This window comes from Octopus sinensis, linkage group LG28 (assembly GCF_006345805.1).
Source record: "Octopus sinensis linkage group LG28, ASM634580v1, whole genome shotgun sequence".
NCBI lineage: Eukaryota > Metazoa > Mollusca > Cephalopoda > Octopoda > Octopodidae > Octopus > Octopus sinensis.
Window position 1 is genome coordinate 1300103 of NC_043024.1, and position 20481 is coordinate 1320583.

General features: G+C 39.9%; 1 protein-coding gene across 10 annotated transcripts in view; it reads left to right on the top strand.

The window, feature by feature from the left end:
- The window catches only part of LOC115225699 (RNA-binding motif, single-stranded-interacting protein 2), a 255751-nt gene extending 235473 nt beyond the window's left edge, over nucleotides 1–20278 (top strand). For 7 of the 10 annotated variants that reach the window (XM_029796614.2, XM_036514628.1, XM_036514625.1 and 4 more), the window contains 8 exons: nucleotides 2637–2856; nucleotides 3894–4012; nucleotides 5120–5163; nucleotides 10704–10911; nucleotides 12818–12922; nucleotides 14096–14179; nucleotides 17130–17223; nucleotides 19403–20278. In XM_029796614.2, the coding sequence (XP_029652474.1) occupies nucleotides 2637–2856; nucleotides 3894–4012; nucleotides 5120–5163; nucleotides 10704–10911; nucleotides 12818–12922; nucleotides 14096–14179; nucleotides 17130–17210 (861 nt within the window). In that variant the 3' untranslated portion in view covers nucleotides 17211–17223; nucleotides 19403–20278. The remainder of the gene's footprint in view (nucleotides 1–2636; nucleotides 2857–3893; nucleotides 4013–5119; nucleotides 5164–10703; nucleotides 10912–12817; nucleotides 12923–14095; nucleotides 14180–17129; nucleotides 17224–19402) is intronic. The other 3 variants (XM_036514624.1, XM_036514627.1, XM_036514626.1) reach the window with 3 other exon arrangements.
- The last annotated feature ends 203 nt before the right edge of the window (nucleotides 20279–20481 follow it).

Consider the following 20481-nt stretch of genomic DNA (forward strand, 5'->3'; position numbering starts at 1 on the left):
GGTCTGCCTCACACTAATGGAACCACACAAAATGATAAAGGATGGAGATTAAATGTTGATGGACAGCAATAAGGCAAATGACGGCACTTTTGACTAAGGATTTGTTTACTGTTTGGATAATTTTATCTAGTAATGACCTTTAGACAATACGATTGACAGCACTGGACTGTGAAGGGGTTGACACACAGGGAATAGGATTTAGAATACTGCTGGGGTGCTTCTATTATGTATTACCTCTCTGCTTTTCTTGTGGTTTACTTTAAAATAAGATTTTATTTTAAGTTGTGCAGCTGCCCTGGCAATTGCTGTTTACACTTGTAGCTATGGACCCTTCACAGGAATGACGTGAATCCTATGACTGACTTAGCCTCTAAATTTGGATTCTGGAACAATACAATATTTCCTGAAGAATATCTGCCTTTGTTAGGAAAAAAGATAATTTAGATGGATTTTGACAAATTTATTTTTGGGGTTTTTTTTTGCACACGCTTAGTTAATGATATAATGATTAACATAGTAATTAGAGGAATAAAAATAAAAAAATATAGAAGTGAGCTGCATCCTTAATTGAGATTTTCCAAAGTACCACTGAAGGACGGATGTCATCTTTATATCTAGTCGTGTGTCGTGGGTCAATCAGTCTGACAAGAATTAATCCCTCTCTAGATTATTGATTTGGGCTCAACTTACCTCATGCAATTAAAATTGATTCCTTAACGAGCATCAAAGCAACAAATAACGAGCGCTCGGTTTGCACAATTCACCACCAGAGTGCAGTACTTGCACAGTAGTCGCATTACGCTTTCCATAATATGATAAAACGCTGCAGACATAATTAGTGTGGAGGGTGCCACCAGCATGTTTCATATACCTCTCTCCTTGCCCTCCTCTTCCCTCTCCTTACCCTCCTCTTCCATACTCGTTTACCTACAATGGTTTACCTGACTGGTTCTCGCCTACCTGTCTCTCCATCTCTCTATCTCTCCTTCTCTCTCTCTCTCTCTCTCTCTCTCTCTCTCTGCGACTCTTCGTATCATGTTACCGTTTTAGCAAGGAACCTAGGTGTACATTACACTCAAGCACACCCAGCCTGAGATTGAACTCTGAACAATGCTTTTACTGTCTGCTTTGTTTCTTGTCAGGAGCAGCAGAGTGGGTAACTTGTCAGGCTACAAACTCACAGTTTGTGGGTTCAAATGCTCCTGTGGGTGTCTGGTCGTGTGTTTGAGCAAGGTTTTTTTAGCTTAATAATGGAACGTACTGGTATCCTATCCCGGGTGAGATTTTCATCTCATCCCATTTGAGGCTACGAAACCCAAGAGTGAAAACATTGGTTTTATTCTGTGAATCTCTGTGCTGTGTGAATTGATGTTCCATAGAACAGTGTCCATCCGCCTCTCTTTCCACATCACTGCTGAACCCCAAGTGGTCAAACGGGCAAAGTATTTGGCCTGTTATTGCTCTGGACATTCCCTCTTTTCTCCAATTTGTGATGAAGAGGCACCAGATCTGCTGGCGATGGAACTCCTCACCCTGTGATGTGAGATTAGACTGTGTATGAGTATATTTTTTGTTTAATTTTATTGTTGTTGTTTTGTTGTTATAAATTATCATTGTTGTTGTTATTAATTATTATCATTGTTGTAATTATTGTTGTTGTTGTTATTATAATTATTATTAAGGCAATGAGCTGGCAGAATCGTTAGCACGCCGGGCAAAATGCTTAGCAGTATTTTGTCTGTCTTCGCGTTCTGGGTTCAAATCCTGCAGAGGTCAACTTTGCCTTTCATCCTTTCAGGGTCAATAAATTAAGTACCAGTGCAACACTGGGATCAATGGAATCATCTAGTTTCCTCTCCCAAAATCTCAGGCCTTGTGCCTTTAGTAGAAAGGATTATTATTATTATTATTATTTTATTTTTTTTATTATTATTATTATTTTATTTTTTTATTATTATTATTATTATTATTATTTTATTATTATTATTATTATTTTTATTATTATTTTTTATTATTATTATATTATTTTATTATTATTATTATTATTATTATTATTTTATTTTATTTTTTTTATTATTATATTATTATTATTATTATTTATTATTATTATTATTATTATTATTATCATTATTATTATTATTATTATTAGGCAGTGAGCTGGCAGAATTGTTAGCATGCTTGGCAGTATTTCATTTGTCTTTAGGTTCTGAGTTCAAATCCCGCTGAGGTCGACTTTGCCTTTCACCTTTTTGGGGTTGATAAAATAAGTACCAGTTGAGCACTGGGGTTGATGTAATTGACCCACGCCTTCCCACCAAAATTTCAAGCCTAAAGCAGAAGGGATTGTTGTTGTTTTTGTTGATTATATTAAAAGAAATCATTATCGTTGTTGTTGTTGTTGTTATAATCATTATTATTATTATTATTTTTCCGCCGAGGTTGACTTTGCCACTCATCCTTTCAAGGTTGATGAAATAAATACCAGTTATACACTGGGGTCAATGTAATCGACTCAGCCCCCTCCCCCAAAGATGCTGTCCTCGTGGCAAAATCTGAAACCATTATTATTATTATTAATTAATTCTCGTTTCATTTCCTCTTTTCCCCACCATTTTCCTCTTTTGTCTACTTTGCAGCAACAAGAGCAAGATCCGACCAATTTGTATATTGCCAATCTTCCGCCATATTTCACCGAAGAACACCTGGAGAATTTGTTCAAGGAATATGGAACTGTGATTTCGACAAGGATTTTACGGAAATTGGACGGCCAGAGTAGAGGGGTGGGATTTGCACGGATGGAGAGCAAAGAGAAATGTGAACAGATTATTCAAAACTTTAATTCCAAAATTTTGGCAGGTAAGCATATCTTTTGTTGTTATCGTTGTTGTTGTTGTTGTTGATGATGATGGTGATTAATTATGGAATGCCAGTTCGCAGTATTGTTGCTTCCGTCTTTTACCGGTAGCAGGAATTAAACTGGAGATTGTAAACCAAGGAATCACTCCTCCATTTCACTTCGCTTTCACTGCTGACACCTGTAGCTTTGTACGAGGGGCTGCTGAAAAATTCCTGGCTTTAAAGGTATCACGAAAGGCCTGGTTGGAGGCCCAACCTTCTGAGTTCTTTTATAGGCCTTAGAAAAGCAGAAGGACTGCTGCAATAAGTGTGTGAATCTGGAGACACATGGCCTAGTGGTTAGAGCAGCGGACTCGCGGTCAAGGGATCGCGGGTTCAAATCTCAGACCGGGCGATGTGTGTGTTTATGAGTGAAACACCTAAGCTCCATGCGGCTCCGGCAGAAGGTAATGGCAAACTTCTGCTGACTCTTTCGCCACAGATTTCTCTCACTCTTTCCTCCTGCACCTTGCAGCTCACCTGTGACAGACCAGCGCCCTGTCCAGGTGGGGAACCTATACGCCAAGGAAACTGGCCCTGTGAGCCAGGCGTGGCGCGAGAAGGAACAAACAACAAACATCATATTTTATACTTTTCATCCCCAGGCACAAAGCCACTTTCTTCTTCAATGCTAGTCTCTCCACACCACCATCATCCATCGGCTGAAGGTCCTGCCTTGCAAAATTATTTGGGTAAACCTCACTAGTGCTGGTGCCACATAAAAAGCACCCAACACTTTCCGTTCAGTGGTTTGCATTAGAAAGGGGCACCCAGCTGTAGAAACCATACCAAAGCAGACAACTGGGGCCTGGAACAGCCCCTTTGGCTTGTCAGCCCTTGTCAATCTGTTCAACCCATGGCAGCATTCAAAATAAATGTTAAATGGTAGTGGCAATGTTGATGATGATGATGGCAGTGATGATGATGATGATGAAGAAGAGTGACTGATATTTGTATTTTTTTTCTTCAAAACCTTTTTTTGTCTTTGTCTTTAACAGGTGGCAATGAGCCTCTTTTGGTAAAATTTGCTGATGGTGGCAGTAAAAAAAAAGCTCAATATCAACAAAACCGTTCCTGGACAGAAAGGGCTGATGCCAACAATTATAGCTTTGTAGCTGTAAGTACTCTTTCTTTCCTTTAACCCCTTCGTTACCAACCTGACTGAAACCACCTCTGGCTCTGAGTACAAATGTCTTGTTTTCAAAAGTTTTGAATTAAAATCTTCCACCAAACCTTAGTCACAAATTATGTTCCTAACTCTAGCTTAACGATAACTAAGTTATTTTACTAAATTCTTTGTTATATTTAAAGTAATTGGAAGAAACACAGAGCATCTCAAAATAAATACAGTAACAAAAGGGTTAGACTGTTGCTTTCCAACATGTATTCCCACATCAATAACTGGCCCTGCCTGATTCCTGCTTTCTCCGAGATAATTCTATGCCCTTCTCCATCTCTGACAAACTTCTTTTCACCCATTGCATACCATGACAGTATATTTCACCCCCCCCCCCTGCTCTAACATCACCAATAAAGTCCTTTCTCAAGTGATGACCGATTGACCAGAGAATGAGAACCAACTGTAGATGCTTGAAAGTTCATTTGCTGTACTCAAGAAGACTTGCCCACCACCACAGAATTGATGCCCTAAAATGAAAGTGTCACGTAAAAAGCTTCGATGCTGGTGCTGGTGCCACATGAAAAGCACCCAGTACACTCTGTAAAGTGGTTGGCATCAGGAAGGGCATCCAACTGTAGAAACCATGAAACAGCTGTAAGGAGATCTCCTGCCTTTTTCCAACATTATAAGGGAAAGGTGCTTGCATCTTGTGGGATATTGCTGGGGAGCTAAACGAGGGCTGGCAAGTGACCGACTGCTATGAATGCCAAAGCATGGCCGTAATCATGCTGGTCGTCCGGATACAACATATGTGGATCGACTCATCAGAGACAGTGGATGCCTCCCCAAAGACCCCCCTCAACTAATGCAGGGCCAAGATGGATGGTCTGTGCACGTTACAAATGTCTGAGCAAGCTCAGCCTGACGATGATGATGATGATGACATTAGCTTGTGTTTGTTTCATTAGAATTATTTATTTGATAATTGAAAGTTGAATAAGAAAGGTGAAATTGTTAAACGATGATCCCGGTCATCGTGGTCTGTTTTGTTTCGTATAACCAGAAACTGAACTAAACTTGCAACTCTTTTTCCGCTCCTTGTAGGGAATACCTGTTGGCTATGACCAGTCAAGCATTGCTCAAAATGGGTAAGTTACTATCATTGGCTATTTTATATCTGTTTTAACCATCGTTTTATAAGAAATCCCCATCCTTAAACCAGTAAAGCTCTTGGAATAACTGGTGCCATGTCTGTGTAGAGGACAGTAGACTCAAAGAGCCCCAAAGGGATTGATTCCTCAGATGTTTACGATTGGGTGTTCACTTGTGTATTTGCAAATCGGGGTGTATTGAGAGGTACTTTACAGGTTGGTCTGCTGAGAGTTCTTAGACATATTTTAAGGGTGAGAGCCCTTATATGTAGGTAGGATTATGGGGAGAGCTCTTAGACCTATTTTAAGAGCTCTTATATGCAGGTAGGACTATTAGGGAGCTCTTATGTGTATTTTAAAGGTAGGATTGCTGCTTGCTTGCTTGCTTCATACCCTTGTTTGATGGGGCTGGGTTCATCCCAGGTTTGTGGTCCCAAAGACATCATAATAGGGAGACCCAACCAAGTTCACTAGTGCTCTCCATTACTGGCGCAATGGCCCAGTGGTTAGGGCAGCGGACTCGCGGTCATAGGATCGCGGTTTCGATTCCCAGACCGGGCGTTGTGTTTATTGAGCGAAAACACCTAAAAGCTCCACGAGGCTCCGGCAGGGATGGTGGTGATCCCTGCTGTACTCTTTCACCACAACTTTCTCTCACTCTTACTTCCTGTTTCTGTTGTACCTTGTATTTCAAAGGGCCGGCCTTGTCACTCTCTGTGTCACGCTGAATATCCCCGAGAACTACGTTAAGGGTGCGCGTGTCTGTGGAGTGCTCAGCCACTTGCACGTTAATTTCACGAGCAGGCTGTTCCGTTGATTCGGATCAACCGGAACCCTCGTCGTCGTAACTGACGGAGTGCTTCCATCCTTCCATTACTGGCGGTCTACATCCTCCAAGGTGATGTCAAGCCTCTAGAGATCTTCCCTAATCACATCCAACCATCTGGCGCATGGCCTGACAAAGGTCCTCTTCCATCCTGCGGCTATTGTGTTGAATAAGAGAACTGGATTACTGAGGACTCCCTTAGATATTTCAAAGGGACAACTATTGAGAGCTCTTACATGGATTACATGGAATTAACACTGAGAGCTGCTTTGTGTATTTAGGGGAGAAATGATTTTGCTGGGATTTCCTATTTGTGTGTAGAAGAAGTCTCTTTACATTTATTTTTCAAGTGTGGCTCCTTAATTTTGCTTGGGATCATTCGTTATCATTTAACATCTGATTTCCATGCTGTCATGGGTTGGACGGCTTGACAGGAATTGGCAAGTTAGAAGACTGCACCAAACTCTGCTGACGGTTTTGGCATCGTTTCTGTGTCACGCCGTCCTTCCTAACTGCAAACACTGCACAGGCCATACTGGGTGCTTTTTTTACGTAACACAAGCAGCAATGGGATTACCAGGTATCGTGCAAGACAAGACCCTCTCAGCTGCTGGTGGTGGGGTATTATTGAGGGACAGAAAAGGTATCTTGTGTTAGAAGAGAAACATAGCTACCCTTAGATGGGAATTGAGTGGAGGCCCTATTTTTTTTAACATGTACCCGTAATTGTTTTTACTTTTATTTTTCTCTTGTTTTCTGTATTTGTTTATTTGCATTCTGTTCGTTTACACACCTGCGTTAAGTCCTTACCTGGAATAATCGCCTCCTTTTATCTCTTACAAATTTCCAGGAATATTGCAATGTTAACATTCTTAGGTAGGTTGACTCTCCAAACAGAAACCTTTAGATGCCACGGTTCACTTGTTTGAGTTAATACTAATTAATAACGGTCGTGGTAGTGGCTGGGGAGAGGGGAGAGATTAATTGTTTTTGTTTGTTTATTATTGTTTATATTCAATGGGGGTACTACACTGACTTTTGCTGAGGGTAGAGTGACACAGTCAGGGGTGTACAGTATCAAATATAAAAGGGTATAAAACTCTTCATCTAAGCCACCATGTGGACAGCAACAGAGTCGTCTTGATTTAGTGTCCCTTGCAGGCAGTGCAGTCCTTCAGTCTAGGGTACCCTGTAGATAGTGCAGTGTCTTAGTTTAGGGTACCATGTAAGCAGTGCAGTATTTTGATGTAAGGTATCATATAGACTGGACAGTGTCTTGGTTTAGGGTACCATGCAGACAGTACAGTGTCTTGGTTTAGGGTACCATGCAGACAGTACAGTGTCTTGGTTTAGGGTACCATGCAGACAGTGCAGTGTCTTGGTTTAGGGTACCATGCAGACAGTGCAGTGTCTTGGTTTAGGGTACCATGCAGACAGTACAGTGTCTTGGTTTAGGGTACCATGCAGACAGTACAGTGTCTTGGTTTAGGGTACCATGCAGACAGTACAGTGTCTTGGTTTAGGGTACCATGCGGACAGTACAGTGTCTTGGTTTAGGGTACCATGCGGACAGTACAGTGTCTTGGTTTAGGGTACCATGCGGACAGTACAGTACCATGTAAAGAGTTAAACTGGAACTCTGTTGGTTACTATGACGAGGGTTCCAGTTGATCCGATCAACAGAACAGCCTGCTCGGGAAATTAACATGCAAGTGGCTGAGTGCTCCACAGACATGTGTACTCTTAACATATTTCTCAGCGTGACACTCAGGTAAACTCCTTTTCGCCAGCTGAGTGGACTGGAGCAATGAGAAGTAAAGAGCCTTGCTCAAGGACACAATACGTCACTGGGAATTGAACTCACGACCTTACGACTGAGCTAAACACACTGTAGTGAAGAGCAACAAACCCCTTAAATTTACACGTTACAACCCCGATTGTTCCCTAGCTTTTAACCTCGTTATTTCTAACACTGAAAGGTTTTTCACGGTTTAATTTATCAACAAAATTAGTTTTGTTTCGTTTGTTTTACATTTTGTATTGTTTTTTTTCATAGTTCATTCGTCTGTTGTTTGTTTCAAATATAAATATATATTCACACACACACACACACATGCATACATACACATATACATACATAGGTGTATGTTTATATATTTATGCATGTGTATGCGTGTATTATATATGTATATGTATGTATGTATGTATATGTGAGGTATCTTTGCCATATTGAGATGGCAAATATACCTCACATTGTCATGCAGTTACTGTTTATACTTCATTCAGAGATTTATTATTGCTTATATATATATACATACATATATATATACACACATATATATATATATATATATATATATTTAATCAATATTTGCGGTTGAAGCTTTGGCTGTTATTTCTAGTGGGTGAATGGCTTATTATGGCCGTTCCTTGATTGTTGATATATATATATATCTATATATATAGGCCTGTTGTGTATATAATGTGAACATGGAAATTATTGATGCATTTATCCTAGTCTTTAATCTGGAATAGATTAGAATTTTGTTCATGCCATAGAAAGAACTTAAAAGATTTCTTGACAACAGCAGAGAGAGAGAGAGAGAGAGAGAGTTTGGCAGAATGGTTGGCATGCCAGGCATCATGCCTTAGCAGCATTTCGTCCCTCATTTGTGTTCTGAGCTTGAATTCTGCCAAGGTCAACTTTGCCTTTCATCCCTTTCGGGGTCGATAAAATAAGTACCTGTTGAGCACTGGGATTGATGTACTCAACTTGACCCCTCTTCTGAAATTGCTGGCCTTGTGCCAAAACTTGAAACCAATATTAAGGAGAGAGAGATTAAGTAATACTAAAAGCAACAGTACAGTTTTGAGTATTTATCGTTAGTGTTAGAAAATCTTTATTAATTTAGCATCAGTAATGGACAGCAGAATGGAATGTTGTGAGACCTTCACAATTTTCCACCAGTCAGGCGACGCTGCCAGTGGTGAGCAACAGCATTGGTGTTTTGGGGGATATTCTGGTCACTCTGACTACAAAGATAATATGATGTAACAAAATTTTCATTTTTTGTCTTTGGTCAGTAAGTGTTATTTCCTATTTGCTTCGATCTAGAAATCAAAGGAAAAGATTACTATTTCCTTCAGACTCTGCTTTTTTTGACCTGGACATCAATGTTTTGAAACTGACCAATTTTCCATTACATTTCACACAGATTCAGTACCGAGTGGCTGAAGCAGAAATATCGTTATAGCAAATGTTCTGCTCAATGCCACAGATTTGCTTGTCAGTCGTTTGACCTTAATCATTTCACTGACAATCTGTGCATCTCTGATCAGGAGTAGTGGGGGAGCATCATAGCCATGTGTTGAGAGAGAAATTCTTTGGGGTTTGGAGTAAATGTAACAAAAGCAAAGTTTGAGGGAAATATTAGCCATTCTTCATACTTTCTAAGGGTCAGCACATAGGAAATAACAGTTGCTAACCAAGGACAAAAATCATGTTACACAGTGTAATCAAAGTGGCCTGTTCCAAAAGACCTGCAATTGAAAGACTCTAGGGAGCATCTGGGACCCCATGACCTGGTAGTTCTGCTGAGAGGCATTACCAGTTTAAAAGGAACTCTCCGAATATGGTAATACCATCCTCAGAGCCTGTCCTGGATGCTCATAGACTTTTGGCACCAAGCTGCATATATTCAGCCTGGGTTGAAGCATTATTGATTTGTAAAATAATGTTGACCCTTCAATGTTTAAACTGGCCACATCCAGCCCAAATATTCCATTGGGTTTATGTTCAGACCAGCTAGATCCAGCCTCTCATACCTACCCTGCAATGTTGTCTCATTTGACACCCTTGTGGCAGACAAAAATTATTATTGAGTTCAAATCCTGCTGAAAAGCCTGAAGAAATGTTCAACAGCATTTCATTCAGTTTTTGCATTCTGGGTTCAAATCCCTGAAGGTTGTCCTGGCATTTCGTCCTTTTGAGGACCAACAGAATTAGTAGGGTGCTATGGTCATGTGACTTGTCCCTTCTCTCAGAACTGCTGGCCTTGTGTCAGAATATACTGTTCTTATTGCTTATTCACCCTTCTTCATCTCTCACAAACCCCCTCTCTCTATATATATATATATATATATAAAATTATTTGAGGGAATATTATTCCTAACTTACAGGGAAAAATTCAATTTAGAAATACTAAATCAAATTTCACAAAATATAATATATATATAAAAAATTAGAAAAAAATCACCTTTTTATCCATTCAAAATGAACAATTAAATTACACCATCTAGAAAATTACATATAAAATAATAATATTATTATACCAATGATTGAGTAATGTGCAAAATAATAAATAAAACGTATATATTGGGTAGAATAACGACAAGTGTTTCGTGGCTATATTTAAGAAATGATCATAGTAAAAAAATTAGTATATACGTTTTGTTTATTATTTTGCACATTACTTAATCATCGGTATAATATATTTTATATTTAATATTTCTATTATATGTAATTTTCTAGATGGTGTAATTTAATTGTTCATTTTGAATGGATAAAAGGTGTTTTTTTTCTAATTTTTATATATATACACACATATATATATATATCTCTTAGCAATGATGTCTGTCTTTCTCCTGTTATTATTGTGTCTCTCAATCATTTTCATGGTTGATGGAGTGACACATGCTTATAGATGTACAGTCTTTATCTGCCTTACAGTGTGGGGGCCGCGCCCCCTGGGGGGGCAGCAGCAGCAGGCGGAGGTGGAGCAGTTGCCACAGCGATGATTCCAGCAGGGATGATGCCGAGGTACTCCATGTCCACCACCCCAGTCACCACATACCAAGTACAGTCCACCAACCCTGGCTGGATGCACCACCCACAGTATATCATGCCACCCATTGCGCATGTAAGTATATAACCATCTACTCTTTCACTTGTTTAAGTCATTGGACAGCAGCCATTCAGGGGCAGTGCCTTCTACTCAAGTATATTTATTTTCCCTTTTTTTCCCCCCTGTAAATCTGGTTCTTATTCTATCAGTCTTTTTTGCCAAACTGCTATAGTGCTTGGGGATGTAAACACACTAACACCGGTTGACAAACACAGACACAAAAACACACACAGTAGCCTTCAGGAGGCACATTCGTAACCTTAGAACATGATTTTTACCACTTTATTTTACTGAACCCTCATTTGTTGCTCACAACAAGAGAATCTGTCATGTATGTGAAAAGGTTGAATTAGATTCGTCCTTTAATTTGGAGTTTTCCAAAAAAAGATTTCTGTTCTGTAAAAGGGCCTGTACTTTTTTTGTCTGTTTTTAATTGGAGCTTGTTAATGTCATGTGCCCATGGCATATAATACAGGCTATATAGCTGTGTGGTAAAGAGGTTTGCCTCTCAACCTTAAGAATTTTGGGTTCAGTCCCTGTGTGTGGAATCTTTGTCGAGTGTCTTCTACTGTGGCCCCGATCCGAAAGAAGCTCATTGTATATTTGTGTGTGTATGTGAGAGTGTTACTGTCTCCTTGTCTTGACATTACATGATGGTTGTAAATGAGTGTCACTGTTATACATGCAGTGTCATTCCTTTCCAATCTTCAGTGAAAACTGGTCTGGTCTGGTCATGAGAAATTATTACTTTACCTGGAAACAGGTGGCAGTTGGTAACAGTAAGGCCAATTGACTATAGAAATCTTAACTCCATAGATTCCATCAAACCAGTATAAGCAAGAAAATGTTATGTTAAAACGATGATGACTATTATTATTATTATTGAGTGAGAGAACAGTTCATGCCGTCAAAGTGACACTAGGGTACAAATATATGAAGCCCAATATACCCATCATAACTACCCATCTGATAAGGGCACACCAGGCACAGGCACATGTATCACAACTATATGTGCATGACAGGGTGCTCTCATATCAAGATAAACAGCACATGACCTTTCAGGTGAGGCCCTGTTAGAATTTTCTTCAGGTCGAGTAGCCCGTCCTGCTCAAAAGGTCCCTGAATAAGTTTTGTTTTAAGGATGTTGAACAAACCACCCATGTTTCCAGAGGTGAACTATTCAAACCCCAAAGAATTCCTCTCAACACATGGCTATGATGCTCCCCCACTACTTCTGCTCGTGATCAGAGATGCACATATTGTCAGCCACCAAGGGCCATGCTGTACTAGCTATGGTCAAACAACTGACAAGCAAATCTGTGGTATTGTGCAGAATATTTGCTGTAGCCCATCTTTTCTACCTAGACAAAACAATGTACATGATAACACTTCCAATCTGTTAAGATCAGAAGCCATGAGAGCCACTGCCTGGTACTGCATCAGAGCATTTATTATTATTGTTGTTATTGTTATGTTTGGAAGAGGGTGTGTATACATAAATACATATAGTGGATCTGGCCTTGTCGTGGAGACGGGAGATGCATGTGCCCTAGATCTGAGAGAATGTTGCCATCTAGACCTTTGCTCATGTTAGGGCCACCGTAAGTGGACCGGTTTCCCCAGGGACTTTCCAGACTAATGCTGACCCGTGGTGCATCAGTTTGCCAAGACAGCAGCCCCATCGTTCAGCTGTTCTGTTGGGGGCCAACAGCAGCCCACCCAGAAGAAACTGATTGATTTTACACATGATGATGCGTCTCGGAACATTAAACTGGGATTACCCCCCCCCCCATTCCCCCAGCCCTTTCAAGCAAAAGCATGAGGGAATGAGAGGTGGGGGTATGCATTTATGCATCTTCTTTTTTTCTTTCTTTGTTATATATACATCTCCTTTATTGTCGTCTCCATTGTCTGCCTCCAGATGATCCCAAACACCGTACACCCTGGGAGCCACAGTCTTGACCCCACTTCTGTAATGCCGACCCTCACAACCCAGATGGGACAACTACAACTGTCCAGCACTTCGGTAGGAAAACCATGTCTTTTGTCTTTCGTCTTTTCTTTTCGACTTGTTTCAGTCAGTAGACTGCGGCCAGGCTGGGGCACCACCTTGCAGTATTTTAGTCAAATGAATCAACCTCAGTTCTTATTTATTCATTGTTAAGCCTGGTGCTTATTTTGTTGATCTCTTTTTGCTGAACCACTAAGTTACAGGGACATAAACAAACCAACGCCTGGTGCTTATTTTGTTGATCTCTTTTTGCTGAACCACTAAGTTACAGGGACATAAACAAACCAACACTGGTTGTCAAGCAATGGTGATGGACAAACACTTACACACACACACACACACACACCCATGTATATATGACAGACTTCTTACAGTTTCCTTCTACCAAATCCACTCCCAAGGCTGTGGTTGACCCAAGTCTATAGTAGAAGACATTTGCCCAAGCTGTCATTCGGTGGGACTGAACCCGGAACCAGTTTTCCTGAGCATTTGGTCTTGATAGTCTTTTGTAACTGCTTCAGCAAGTTGGCCTGACACTCTCCATTGATGTTGTGGCCCTTTTGAAGATAGTTAAACATTTCTGAGACATCTAGAAAATCCCTTGGGCTGTTTATTTCCAGTCAACTAAGTTCTTTGCTGTAATTCCTCAAAGGCCATTATCTTAAACACTTTTGGAAAATCTCTCTTTACTCTTTTACTTGTTTCAGTCATTTGACTGTGGCCATGCTGGAGCACTGCCCTTAGTCGAGCAACTCGACCCCGGGACTTATTCTTTGTAAGCCCAGTACTTATTCTATCGGTCTCTTTTGCCGAACCGCTAAGTGACGAGGACATAAACACACCAGCATTGGTTGTCAAGCAATGCTAGGGGGTCAGACACACACACACACACACATACATATATATATATATATATATATATATATATATATATACGATGGGCTTCTTTCAGTTTCCATCTACCAAATCTACTCACAAGGCTTTGGTCGGCCCGGGGCTATAGTAGAAGACACTTGCCCAAGTTGCCACGCAGTGGGACTGAACCCAGAACCATGTGGTTGGTTAGCAAGCTACTTACCACACAGCCACTCCTGTGCCTAGAAAATAATGTCATTTTCCGCTCTGTTTGTTTACCGTGCCATGTTGACTCCTATCGGATCAATTCTGATTATATTTTCTATTTTACAGTACGTCTCTGGGCCTCATGCAACTTATACTCAAATCCCTTATCAGCCACAAGGTGGCACTGTTGTACAAACAGTCCCCGTTGAGGTACGTGTCACTCTCCACAAATTTTTTCTCTTTTTCTCTTTTTAATTTGTTCTTTTGAATTTTTCTGAATGTCAAAAGCTGTGGCACTGGGGGACTTGTAGAGTGGCACTGTGGGGCTTGTAGGGTGGCACCCAAAAGAACACCCAGTTTCAGTGTTCATTGCATCTTTTAGTTTTTGTTCCAGTCGTTTGACTACGGCCATGCTGGGGCACCGCTTTGAAGAATTTCAGTCGACCCCAGTGCTTATACTTTTAAGCTTGGTTCTTATTCTGTTGGTCTCTTTTGCCGAACTGCTAAGTTATGGGGACATAAACACACCAACACTGTGAACCCGTGAATGATCCGTCGGAAAACTAAGATCAATAACTTTATTGATCACGAGTGATTGTAATGGTAGAAAAAAAATTTCTTAACTGTTTGGTTGCATCCTTGCATCCTTTCACCTGCCAAGGTGGACTGTGCCAATGGAACAGCTTCCTCTGAAATTAACATGCAAATGGCTGAGTGCCCCACAGACGTGTGTTCTTTTAATGTAGTTCTCAGAGAGATTCATAGTGACACACAATGTGACATGGCTGGTTAACAGCACAGGCCACTAACCCCAAGATTCCAAGTTCAATTCCAAGCAGTGCCTTGAATAGATAATAATAATATCAGCAAAAAATACCTTAGGAATGAGAACCCAGGCTTAGGTTCAACATTCCACCAGGACACCTGATGAAGGCTGGAGAGTACACCAGCCGAAACATTGTGGTGACAACAAACAAGATGGGGACAAATATCCGTCCAATGTAAATAATGTTTCATCTGTCTTTACATTGTAAGTTCAAATTCCGCTGATGTCAACTTTGCCTTTCATCCTTTGGGGGAAGGGGTCGATAAAATAAGTACCAGTTGAATACTGGGGTGAGGTGGGGGAGTCGATTACATCAACTGACCTCCACCCCTGAAATTCATGGCTTATGCCAAAATTTGAAATCACTTCTATTACTATTAATATGACCCTCACTCACAAAATTTCAGACCTTGTGCCTATAGCAGAAAGAATTAATTCTAAGGCAAGCTGGTGGAACCATTCTAAGGCCAGCAGACAAAATGCCAAGCAGGGCATTTCAATCGTCTTTGCATTCTGAGTTTAAATTCTGTCAAAGTTGACTTTGTATTTTATCCTTTCAGGGTTAATAAAATTCCAATCAGGTCCTGGAGTTGATGTGACCAACTAACCCCTCCTCTCAAATTTCAAGGCTTGTGTCTATAGTAGAAAGGATTATTATTGTTATTATTATTATTATTATTATTATTGTTATTGTTATTATTATTGAGTGAGAGAGCAGTTCATGCCATCAAAGTGACACTGGTGTACAAATATATGAAGCCCAATATACCCATCATGACTACCCGTCTGATACGGGTACACCAAGCACATTGACTTAACTCCTCCCCCAAAATTTCGGGCCTTGTGCCTATAAGCAAAAAGAAAAGATTATTAGTATTAGTATTATTATTATTATTATTATTATTATTATTATTATTATTATTATTATTATTGGGAGTGTTAGTAGAATGTGTTTCAGTTTAGATGCTTTGTAGAAACTTGTTGGATCTGACAGGTTTCTCTCTAGGAACCTCACTGAGGTCAAATCAACAAACTGTGCCCTATAGAAGCTCCTTAAAAACCAGTCGACTGATGTCATGAAATGAGATGGGATAAATTATTGACTCACAACCTCTCTCCCTCTCTCTGTCTCTCTCCCCCTTTTCTTTTCCCACTATAACCTTCTGAATGGATTTGGAAGACAGAAACCTAAAGATGCCTGCCATATACCATTTAATGTACGGCGGCGAGCTGGCAGAAACGTTAGCACGCTGGGCGAAATGCTTGGCAGTATTTCGTCTGCCGTTACGTTCTGAGTTCAAATTATGCCGAGGCCGACTTTGCCTTTCATCCTTTCAGGGTCGATTAAATAAGTACCTGTTACGCACTGGGGTCGATATAATCGAATTAATCCGTTTGTTTGTCCTCTCTGTGTTTAGCTCCTTGTGGGTAGTAAAGAAATAGGTATAAAGATACAGGTTACTTGCAGTTTCTTGCTCTGGAAATGTGGGTTTAGGCAGGTTTTTATAACACATCCTGCTTAGCAACATTTTGTCCATCTTTATGTTCTGAGTTCAAATTCCACCAAGGTCGACTTTGCCTTTCCTCCTTTCGGGGTTCATACAATAAGTACCAGTTGTGTACTGGGGTCAACATAATCGATTTACCTTCTCCCCAAAATTGCTGGCCTTCTGCCAAAATTTGAAAACCTTATTAAGATGTTTAATCACACATGCAGGTTGTTCACCAAGAAATGGTAGAATCCTCATCTGTTATTTACTTACCTGTGTGTGTATAGGGGCTGCATGGTTATTCCCGTGCATTGGCACTGGGGCCATGTAAAAAGCACCCGAATCCTCTCTCTTGAAAGTGTTTGGAGTTAGGGAGCACATCCAGCCGTAGGAACCTTGCCACAACAGACTGTGCAGCCTGGTGTGTTCGCCTGGCTTGCCAGATCTTATGAAACCATCCATCCATGGCCTCATAGAAGATGGACTTTATATGATGATGATAATGTTGACAGTGATGATGAAGAAGTGGGGGAGAAATGATCAGGTGAAGCTGCAAAGATATAAACAGTGGTGATGAGATGTTCCAGTGACCCCTCGAGGTATGCGGTGAACAGGAGTGAAGGGACCCGGTTTTATTAATCTCTCACCTGCCCCCACTTCGCCCCCCCATCCCTGTAAAAAAAAAGTCTCATTTTCCCCTCTTTTTTCTTTACATTGAAATGCATGGTTTCTTTTTTGTTGTTGTTATTTACAATTTATTAGTTTATATTTTTTTTATATTTTGTTGTATTTTTTTTTCGTTTGTTTGTTTGTTTGGGGCTTTAGTGTTTTTTGTCTGTTTTAGGACCATAATGCACCACCGGTTGGAAATGATGAGAGCCAACATCATTTCCAGACATACCAGACAGCGCCCCCTCCCAAGTAGGAGCCATTTTCTGGTAATGAGTCTTATTCTTTCTCCTTCGTTCCATTTTCAATTCCGTTCCATTGTTTGCCTGAAAATCGTTTCTTTTCATTCAAGTGATTGGTTTTGTTTTTTTTTTCCTTTTAATTAATTTTATTCCATTTCAATCAAAATTGACGACTCTGGGCTCGTTTGCTTGGGCAGTTTTTTTAATCATAATGCATTCATTATTGCTTTCCGTTTTGGTTTTTTTTTTCTTTAGGGGGAAGGTTCCAGCTAGGGCACGCAGCATTGAGTTTATTGCCGTTTGTAGTCAGGGACCCCTAGTGACACTCCATTCAGATAAGTCTGAACTAAAGAAGGGACAGTGATGGTGTGTATGTGGTTGACCCTCGAGAATTCTTACCCACAAACCCCTGACCCTACATACCTTTTTTTTCCTCAGGCATAAATTCATTCCTGACTTTACTTTGATCTGGGAATATATAACTTTGCAAAATTCCAGGAATTCCCTTTTAATATTCTAAGGCCAGCCAAAGGTGGGCATCTGGCAGAATGGTTAGCATTGGTGCCATTTTGTCCATCTTCACATTCTGAGTTCAAATGCCGTTGTGGTTGGCTCTGCTTTTCACCTTTTCGGGGTTGATAAGTACCAGCTGAGGACTTGGGTCAGTGTAATTGACTTCCCCTACCCTTGGAATCCCTGGCCTTGTACCAAAATTTGAAATTAATATTTTAAGGACAACCCTTGCTGACCTACTTTTAATGAGACCTTAAATAGAACCAAACCTGCTTCAGGGAGAGAATTCATTTTTAAAAAAATAAAAAGCATATTTTTACTAACGCCAGGCATGGCTGTGTGGTAAGAAGCTTGCTTCCTAACCACATGGTTTCAGGATCAATCCCACTGCATGGCACCTTAGGCAGGTGACTTCTACTAAGGCTCAGAGCTGACCAAAGCCTTATGAAAGGATTTGCTAGACACGTTTGTGTGTGTGTGTATCTTTTCTCTGACAGTTTATGATAGTTTGTTGTAAATGAGTGTCACTGTCTTACAAGGGGTGTCCTAAATTTCCAACCCTCTGCATCTGATCATGAGGGAAATGTTGCCTAGAAACAGGTGAAGGCTGGTGACAGCAAAGGCATCCAGCCGTAGAAAATCCATCTCAACAAAATTCCCTCCAACTCAAGGCGGGATGGAAAAGGGAACGCCAAAGCAATGATGTCAATGATTTAAACAAGTAAATTTCTATTAAATTTTCTTAAAAGACCCCTTTGAGAAATTCCAACTTGAGAAATAGTGGAAATTGGTAGTAATTAATTCATCAGGGAGTTTAATTAGTCAGAAGTGTAAGCTTACCTTTCATTCGAGAGAAAGTGGGGGTTGTTAGATGAGTGGGGCTGTTATTTGCCCAGAGCAGGCTCAGGCAATCCTTTTCAAGAGGCCGGTCATATGAGACATGCTTAGCACCAGCCAGGGCCACACTCTTACCAAAATTCAGGGGGAAATTTTTTTTTTTTTTTAAATGTTTGTTTTCCATGGGACTTTCAGAAAGTCCCGTGGGCCACTGTATGCCCATGACTGCTTTTGAACCTGTCACTTCTCTTTCTCTCTCTCTCACAAAAAAATAAGGCTTTGAATGTTAGACTCTACTCACTTGTTAAAACACGGGAACACAGAGGCAAAATAGTAAACTCATAACGATGATAATGATGATGATGATGTTTGGCATTTCTTGAATATAATATATAATATAATGAAATTATTCTCTACAGTGCTCAGGTGCACCACAACTTGTCAGAAAGTGCATATAAAGTACATGCAGTAATGTAGAAATGTCTGGAAAGCGAACAATGTATGAGTCAGATACATGCTTGTGTGTGTATGGAGGGGAGAAAATCAGGCGTAGTGTTGGCGAATCTCAGGAAGCATGGAAGTCTTGAAGGATGCAGTGCTCCAACAACCGATGCCGGCAGTTTGTTCCATGCTTCAGCAACTCTCAGCGTGAAAAAATGTTTCCTGAAGTCATGGAAGGAGCTGTGCTGTTTTCTTACTTTGTAAATATGTCCACGGGTGTTAGATGGGTGGAGTTTGAAGAGGTGCTCAGAGTTATTGTTTGTGCGATGGTTGATAATTTTATGGGTGTCTGCCAAGTCAGCTGTATTTGACTTTTGTTTTATGTTATTTATCTATTTTATTTTTGCCATTTCAGAGGAAAAAAGGCAATTTGACCCTGATGTAACAACAATTTGACTGACCTCATGCAATGTTGAAGTTTGCTGTGAATATTTCAGGAGACAAAACATGTGAAATGGAAATACTGATGTATATATGTATATATATATACATGTATGTATATATATATATGTGTATATATATATATATGTTTGTGTGTGTATATGTATGTATATATATGTATACATATGCATAATTATGTATATAAAGATTGTAAAAGAAAAAGAGAATTGTCTCTCTATCCTCAAACCCAGAACTTAAATGGAAACGAACGATGTTTCAAAGAAAAACTGAAATACTTTTTTTTTGACTTTTATTAATGAAAAAAGAATTTGAAGATGAAGAAGAAAGTAGCAACTCTGATATGGAGATGTTTTGTTGAAGAATGGGGGGGGGGAATAAATGGAAGAAAAAAAAGAATTTTTTTTTTTTTTTTTTGAAATTTTAAAATGAAAAAAAAATTTTTATTAAAAAAAAAATGGAAGAAAAAAAAATTTATTAAAAAAAAAAGAACAAAACCAAACAAAAGAAAAAAGAAGGAAGATTGGATCCCTGGTTCTTGATCCAAGACTTGATCCCATATTGTATGCAGGGAGATTCCCCCACCCCCCTCACAGTAAACTCTTGAAAGGAGAGAAAGGCTGTTGCTGGATGGTGATGATGATGATGATGATAAAGAAAAGTAATGATGACAATGATGATGATGATGATGATGATGAGGATTATAACAACAACAACATTGGATGTTTGCATCATCTCGATTCAAAATAATAGGGGAGAGAAAAATGGTTTTTAGGGGTGGGGGTCGGATAATGTGTTGTTTTTGTTTGTTTTGTTTTTTTTTTTCTAGTTTAAAAAAAAAAACATTTTTTTGAAAGGGGTTACGAAAAAATGTAAAACCGAAAATTGTTGATGAGATGAGACGGAGGCAAGTTGAGGGTGTGTGTGGATTTTATATGTTATGATGATGATGATGATGATAAGGAACATCTCTCTCTCTCTCTCTCTCTCGTCGGGCTGACAGGACACTTTGGCAACAATGTCTGCCGTCTGTAG